The sequence below is a fragment of the Alligator sinensis genome, unplaced genomic scaffold (assembly GCF_000455745.1).
Source record: "Alligator sinensis unplaced genomic scaffold, ASM45574v1 scaffold756_1, whole genome shotgun sequence".
NCBI classification, from domain to species: domain Eukaryota; kingdom Metazoa; phylum Chordata; order Crocodylia; family Alligatoridae; genus Alligator; species Alligator sinensis.
This window is the reverse complement of record NW_005843459.1, coordinates 97473-104101: the sequence shown is the minus strand read 5'-3', so window position 1 is coordinate 104101 and position 6629 is coordinate 97473. Positions and strand designations below refer to the sequence as shown.

The 6629-nt window shown below is 46.5% G+C and overlaps 1 protein-coding gene across 3 annotated transcripts in view; it reads right to left on the bottom strand.

Moving 5' to 3' along the window:
* The window catches only part of LOC102369359 (C-type lectin domain family 7 member A-like), an 18439-nt gene extending 15764 nt beyond the window's left edge, over positions 1–2675 (bottom strand). For 2 of the 3 annotated variants that reach the window (XM_025195302.1, XM_025195303.1), the window contains exon 1: positions 2448–2675. In XM_025195302.1, coding sequence (XP_025051087.1) covers positions 2448–2463 — 16 coding nt within the window. In that variant the 5' untranslated portion in view covers positions 2464–2675. Of the gene's footprint in view, positions 1–1669; positions 1729–2447 lie in introns of all 3 variants that reach the window. The other variant, XR_003092346.1, reaches the window with a different exon arrangement.
* Between the last annotated feature and the right edge of the window lie 3954 nt (positions 2676–6629).

The window sequence follows — 6629 nt, the reverse complement described above, 5'->3', positions numbered from 1 at the left end:
CCTCATAAAGGGGGGGGGGGGGCACCGCTGTCCTGCTAAAGGTGATACGTGCAGGCGCTTGGTACAATGGGGCCATGAGCCACCTGAACTCTGGATGCTCAGCTAAGAAGGGCTGGCCATCGTGAGCAAGCATCTCCCCAATGCTCTGGGTAACCTCGGTTGCTTTCAGAACATGTCCCACTTCGTCTCCACCTTTCCCCCACTGGTCCAGGGGTGCTTGCCTCTCCTTCTTGGGGACAGGGGCTTTGGAGAGAGAGGGAGGGGGGGGGGGACTTATTTTAGGACATGCTTCCACTCGTGCCAGGCTGAGCAGGAAGAAAGGCAAGGGGGGTGCTGCCTCCTGAGATTCAGCAGCATCGCCGTGGGGGCAAAGTGTTTCACCTCCTTGCCCTTGGGTGATCTGCCTTCAGCAGTGATGGCAGATAGCAAACCTAGGATCATCTCCCACATCAAAACAATTCCACACTACACTACCCACCTGCTTCTGGGTTGAGAATGGGGATCCTGCTTTATGCCCCTCCTCACCAGACAGAGGCACAGCAACAGAAGCTGAGGCACCTGTCCCCACAATCTCCTCTGAGGTGCTTTCTTGAGAATGAGACCTGCCTCTTGGGGAACATTGAGAGGTGTGGGGCACAAACTTAGATCCCCCCTCTTTCCCCAGAATGTCCTTCACTATGGCCTCAGCTCCTCTGCTTACAGATCTAGTTCCTCCTTTGGTACTGGAAGGCTTATGCTAGGAACTGAAATTGGTATGGAAAATGTCATGCTGCTGATGGTTAGTGGTGTTGCAAGTGGTGCAGGCACTGCTAGCACCTCCTTGTTCCGACTAGCAGCAGAAGCCTCATTGCTGTCAGCAAAGAGGGTGTATCTATATTTGGAGAGCTGTAAGCTACCCCTGCTCCCTCTCCTCCCAGAAGACCTGGCACCTGTCTTTCCAGCACTCTTCATAATGTTTAGTGTGCTGCAAAATGTGCGTTTGTATATAATACATGTTGTACTTTCCTGCAGAGTGATGACACACTGTCAGGCAAAACAGATTTCTTTTTTTCTTCTTTTTTTTGGGGGGAGGGGGGTGGGGTGGGGAAGGGAAGATAGACTAACAAGAACAAATAAGAGGATTTGTGGGGGGGGAAGAATCAGTTGAGAGGAATGGATAGAGATAACAATAGGGATTGTAGGCAAAGGTAAGTAGGAAAGGAATGGTGTAACAGGGAGCTTCCTCGGGGCCAGTCTACCAATGGCCCACCCACCTGTTTCTATGGGCAGCCACCCACCTCCTCCTCTGCCATGCCTTGATGATATACTATGTGGAAGAAATCAAACTTTGCGTTGTGGTCGTATTAGAATTGGCAGAGCCATTTAGGTTTATTTAAAGCTATACAAGTGATCACAAGGAGGGTTTTCAAAGGAACTCTGACCTCTACAAAATTTAGAAGCGTATTTATAATTTAGACAGCAGGAAAAGATGCAGGGTTCAGACAAAACAACCTTGAAAGAAACAGAAAGATGTTGATCATTTGTTTGTCACATGCAAGCAGTTTACTTACTCACAAAAAACAATATGTTTTGGGACCAGTTATCAGCTTCTGGCTCGAAGGAGAGGAGGTTAAAATCTGCACACAGAGCTTAATAGATCAAGACAAAACAAGGCATGAAGGTTTCTTACCTTAGAAGATTTTGAAACACATAGCATCAGCATCTTTCTCTTCTCTCTCGGTCTCTCCTCTTAGTCAAGAAAGTGGCCTGGTTAAACTTATTTCCAGCACTATTAGGATGTTAATTAGGCAGGAGGCTGCCCACTTCTTGCTCTGATGCCAGGGGGTGCTATCTATGGCTCTGTTCCTCCCCTACACCACAGCCCAAGCCTTGCAGATGGCATCCACAGTTGTTGATGTCACTGGCCCCACACTGGGTCCCAGAATCCTCCGAACTGGACCCCAACTAGATTCCTCCATTCAGGCAGCCTACTCTGCTTTCATTTGGGGCTGCCTAGATCCCTTAACTGTTCCCCCTCTTGGGCATGGTCTCCCCAGGACCTTTGGCCACACAGGCCCTGGCCTCACCTCCAAGGCCAGTCAGAAACTCCCGTCCCTCAGCTCTGGGCATCCCTCACAGTGGGACCCAGGCCCTTTTGACCATTCTGGTCCTGGTCCCAGCACTGACCAGTCAAGGGTATTTTAAGTCAGACTTCTGAGTCTATAGCCCACTCTCTGGCCTGGGCCCACTTTCTTCCCTACTGTGGGGTAACCCATTCAGTTATGGAAGTTGGGGTTATTAACCCACCCCATCCCAATTTTCACCAGGTTGGTAAGTGGCCTAGTATTTCCTGGGGGCTCCTGCACCCCTGGGAGCCCCACCAGGCCACCCACTCCCAGCAGGGTGCAGTTTTAGTCATGCCCAGGACCACAAGCCTCTAAACCATCCCCAAAAGCGCCTGCCCTTACCTCCCGGATGTTGCATAGAGCCAGACAATATTTCTGCCTATCCTAATAGTAGCAAACTGCTCTGTTTATATAGGCAGCCAGAGATCTAAAATGGCCACCGCAATCAAGCACCTGCAGGCTGCTTGGCTCAGCCCTTAAAATGGCAGGCACCAACAGTGCCCTGCCACAATTGGATACAATTTACAAGAAGACAGACTAGGTAGCAAGAGACTGGGTAGTAAGCCAGAGTCTTTCAGACACTGCTGCTCCAAGAGAAACACAGCTCACAAGAGTCATAGATCACGTCACACAGCTTTATATTTTGTTTCTACCGCCCCTCCCCCGCCCGCCCCTCGCCCCCCCCATCACTCCCCTGCAAGTACTGTGATTGGAAGGGAACTCAGAGAAAGATCACAGTCACTCGCCAGCTACAGATGTCAATATCAGAGTAGTCGTTCCCACCCCACTCAGCCTTGTCCATATATGGAAGATCACCGCATCCCCCTCCCCCTTCTCAGTTTCTGTTTGCTACTAGCCTTCTGAATGTGCCCGAATCTCTCCAAATTGATTCAGAGGCTTCCAATTCAATTAGGACATTTTAATAGGTCTCCCAATTTGATTCAGATATGGAGATTCAGCCACCAAATCAGGCCAAATCTCCTCTGAATTGAATTGGCTCCTGAAGTTTTGCACAGCCCTAGTAAGTATTTAAATCTGCAAAACTCATACACCATATCATAAATAACTCAGGAAGAAAAATGGGAAAATCCTTGTCTGGACATCCATAAATGTGTCTCCTAGAAATAGCTGTGATTGATGGGGGGAAACATGGATAACAGGGAAAGTGAACAATGGGTGAAAGAAATGCCCCTTTGTCCTAATGGACTTACCAAAATGAAGCTCTCCCTCTCTGTGCTTGACATTAACAAAGATGTTTTATAAAAAAAGAAGTGCAAAATGACTCAGGCATCTGCAGTTATGGAGTCCAATGATGTAACAACGGCAGTAAATAAACTACTGGCTGATGCAGGATTCCAGGGCAGTGGCAGGGGTTTAAATAAAAGTATATTGGGAAATACACTTGTCCACAGTATACAGGTAATAGAATTGCAAAACCAGAATAGTTCAGTGCCTTCCAAACTCACGTTAAATGCTGGCAATGCCACTGATACAGGTGGAAAATGCCATGTGGGAACGTAAAGGGTAATAACATTTAGCTCACAGAATCCAGATGCTGCTTTTGCTATGGCTTGTAACGTGTCCCCTTTCTAATGACATCAGCTACATCATTTCAGCCCTGATAGTCCTCCAGTGCTTTCCCAGAATGTCCTAGTCACACAACTCAATGCAGAAAACAACATGGAGCAGGACAGTTCAGTGTAGCATGAAAAACCACTGGGTGGCTCTTACAAGTCCCTGTGATGCTCCCAGGAAAAGGCACCTCCAATGAGAACAGAATAACTCAAGTGTAGCTGTGCAGTGTGGTTCATTACTCTTGAGACAAGCTAATCCATGTTGTCTGGCCTGGGTTCCTATCACACAAGCTAAGTGTTCAATGAAAATATACTCAGAGCAGTAACAGAGTGTCATGTAGCTACCAAGCAACAGCTGACATGCAATGAAGCCCTGTGACATTTCACCCTCCGGTAAGTTCTTTGTACATCTGTACTCTAGTGTTGTCACATGTAGGTATAAGCCTCTTAGGACAGAGACTGGTTCTGTGTTCTGTGTTTGTACGTAGCTAATCACACTAATGGGGTTCTGCTTCATAACTAAAACTCCTAGCTACTAAAACAATACAAGTGATAAATTCAAATACTAATAACAGGAAAAGGACAACTGATCTAAAAAGTGACAGGATGTTTCAATAAAGCTGCAGACGTATTTTCCAATGAACACTTTATATGGTAAATGTTGCCATGTAGTACAATTGGAGTTGCAGCTAGCAAGGGGATGTAAAGAGTAACAAGAGTTTTTACAAGTATGTCAGTAGCAAGAGGAGGGTCAGGGAAAGTGTGGGTCCCTTGCTGAGTGGGGGAGGCAACCCTGTGATAGAGGGTGCAGAAAATGCTGAAGTGCTCTATGCTTTTTTGCCTCAGTCTTCACAGGCAAGGTCAGCTCCCAGACTACTACACTGGGCAGCACGGTTTGGGGAGGAGGTGAGCAGCTAACAGTGGTGAAAGATCAGTTTAGGGCTTATTTATAAAAGCTGAACGCATGCAAGTTGATGGGGCTGGGTGGAATACACCCAAGGGTGCTGATGGAGTTGGCTGATGTGATTGCAAAGCCACTGGCCATCATCTTTGGAAACTCATGGTGATCAGAAGAGGTCCAAATGATTGGAAAAGGGCAAACATAAACCAATCATGCCACCATTTTTAAGTGCCAGGACACTTTTTAACTGGAGCAGAGCACAGCGAAGGCAGAGACAGACTGCCTTTGCCCCAGGAGCCACGTGACCAACCTGATTGCCTTCTATGATGAGGTGACTGGCTCTGTAGAGACAACTGGTTGCGATATACCTTGATTTTAGCAAGACTTTTGATATAGTCTCCCACAACATTCTTGCAGGCAAGCTAAGGAAGCACAGGCTGGAAGAATGGACTGTAAGGTGGAAAGAAAACTGGCTGGAGAATCAGGCTCAGAGGGTAGTAACCAACAGCTTGGTGTCTAGTTGGCAGCTGGTATCAAGTGGAGTGCCCCAGGGGCCGGTTTTGTTCAATGTCTTCATCAACAACTGGGAAGATGGCACAGAGTGCACCCTCAGCAAGCTTGCACATGACTCCAAGCTCGAGGGCTGGAGGGTAGGGCTAGGATTCAGAGTGATCTATACAAATTGGAGGATTGGGCCTACACGAACCTCATGAGGTCCAATAAAAAGTGCAAAGTCGTACACTGAGGAGAGATCAATGTCACACACAGCTCTCCAGAAAAGGACTGATGGGTTACAGTGGGTTGCAGAAGGCAGACATGGTTACCTTTATTTCTTCTTGATGGGCTTGGACTGCCCTCAGGATCTCTGCCATCTGCTTGCTGAAATCTTCTGCCAGTCTGCTGCTCTGCCTGGTTCTGAAACTTCAGCTCAGAGTAAGCTACCATTTCCTTCTCTCTGACTGCTGAGGAAATGGGAACAGAGTTTAGATTTGGTTTGCAGACCCAATAGCACAGTGCGGGAGGGGACAAGGTGTGTATTACAGGAGGATCCCAGAGTAGTCTATTATCCCATGCTAGAAGATAAGAATGGTGGGAAAAGCCTCTACTTCTTCTACTTGGGATGACCATTGTCGTCTCTTCCACCCCAAGGATTCTATGGTTCTCTAAATCAGGTCCTGATAATCTAATATAAAGCTGATTATGCATCCTTAGGAAAGCTTGCTGCAGAGCCTTTGATGAAAACACCCTAAGAAAGCAGAGCTTATCATTAAGCACACAAAGATATCAGTTTTACCGAAGCCAAATACCTTATACACAATAGATTCTTGTGGTCCATTTAATCAGAAGCTTTACAGCAGTCTGATACCTACTTTAGAAGGGCTGAGCTATGGTGAAAACCTGCTATGTACTTCTAAGAAAAGAAGACAGGACTTGATACAGGGAACTTGCCAAAGATCTGTAGATCAAAAGATCTCTAAGCTTTCAGAGATCTTTCAAAAACCTTCAAAAACATGAACTTTGAAGGGTAATCATGGCAAAAGTAAATATCCCCTGTTCATCATTATAAGACTATTTTTCATGAGAGAAGGGTGGCTGATGTCACATTCAAAGGATCAAGCACAGAAACATCATGTACCATGAGGAAAGAAAGCATACTAGTCTGCATTTGATATATGACTTCCTGGGCATGAATCCAAGCAAGAAGAAGAAAGCACAAATTGGTGACATGGGTCTGAAAGGCAGCACAGCTGAAGATTCAGAACATCTTAAACATCTTCAAGAAGGACCTTGGAAAATGGTTCAGCTAAGGCTTCTCTTTCTTTGTCAGCAGTGTTTACTCAGTGGTGGTTAATTCACACAAAGACTTTTGGAGTTTTCTACCAGTCCCTGAATTAACCAGTGCTGTTATTTTTCTACAATGATGTTTGATCCCATACAGTACCTTTGTTTCCATGTTCCTGACTTTTAGAAGGATCAAATTTCACAGCCGAGTAGGTTATCACTGGCTCACTCATGTCTGATGGTGCTATCACCTGCTCACTCATGTCT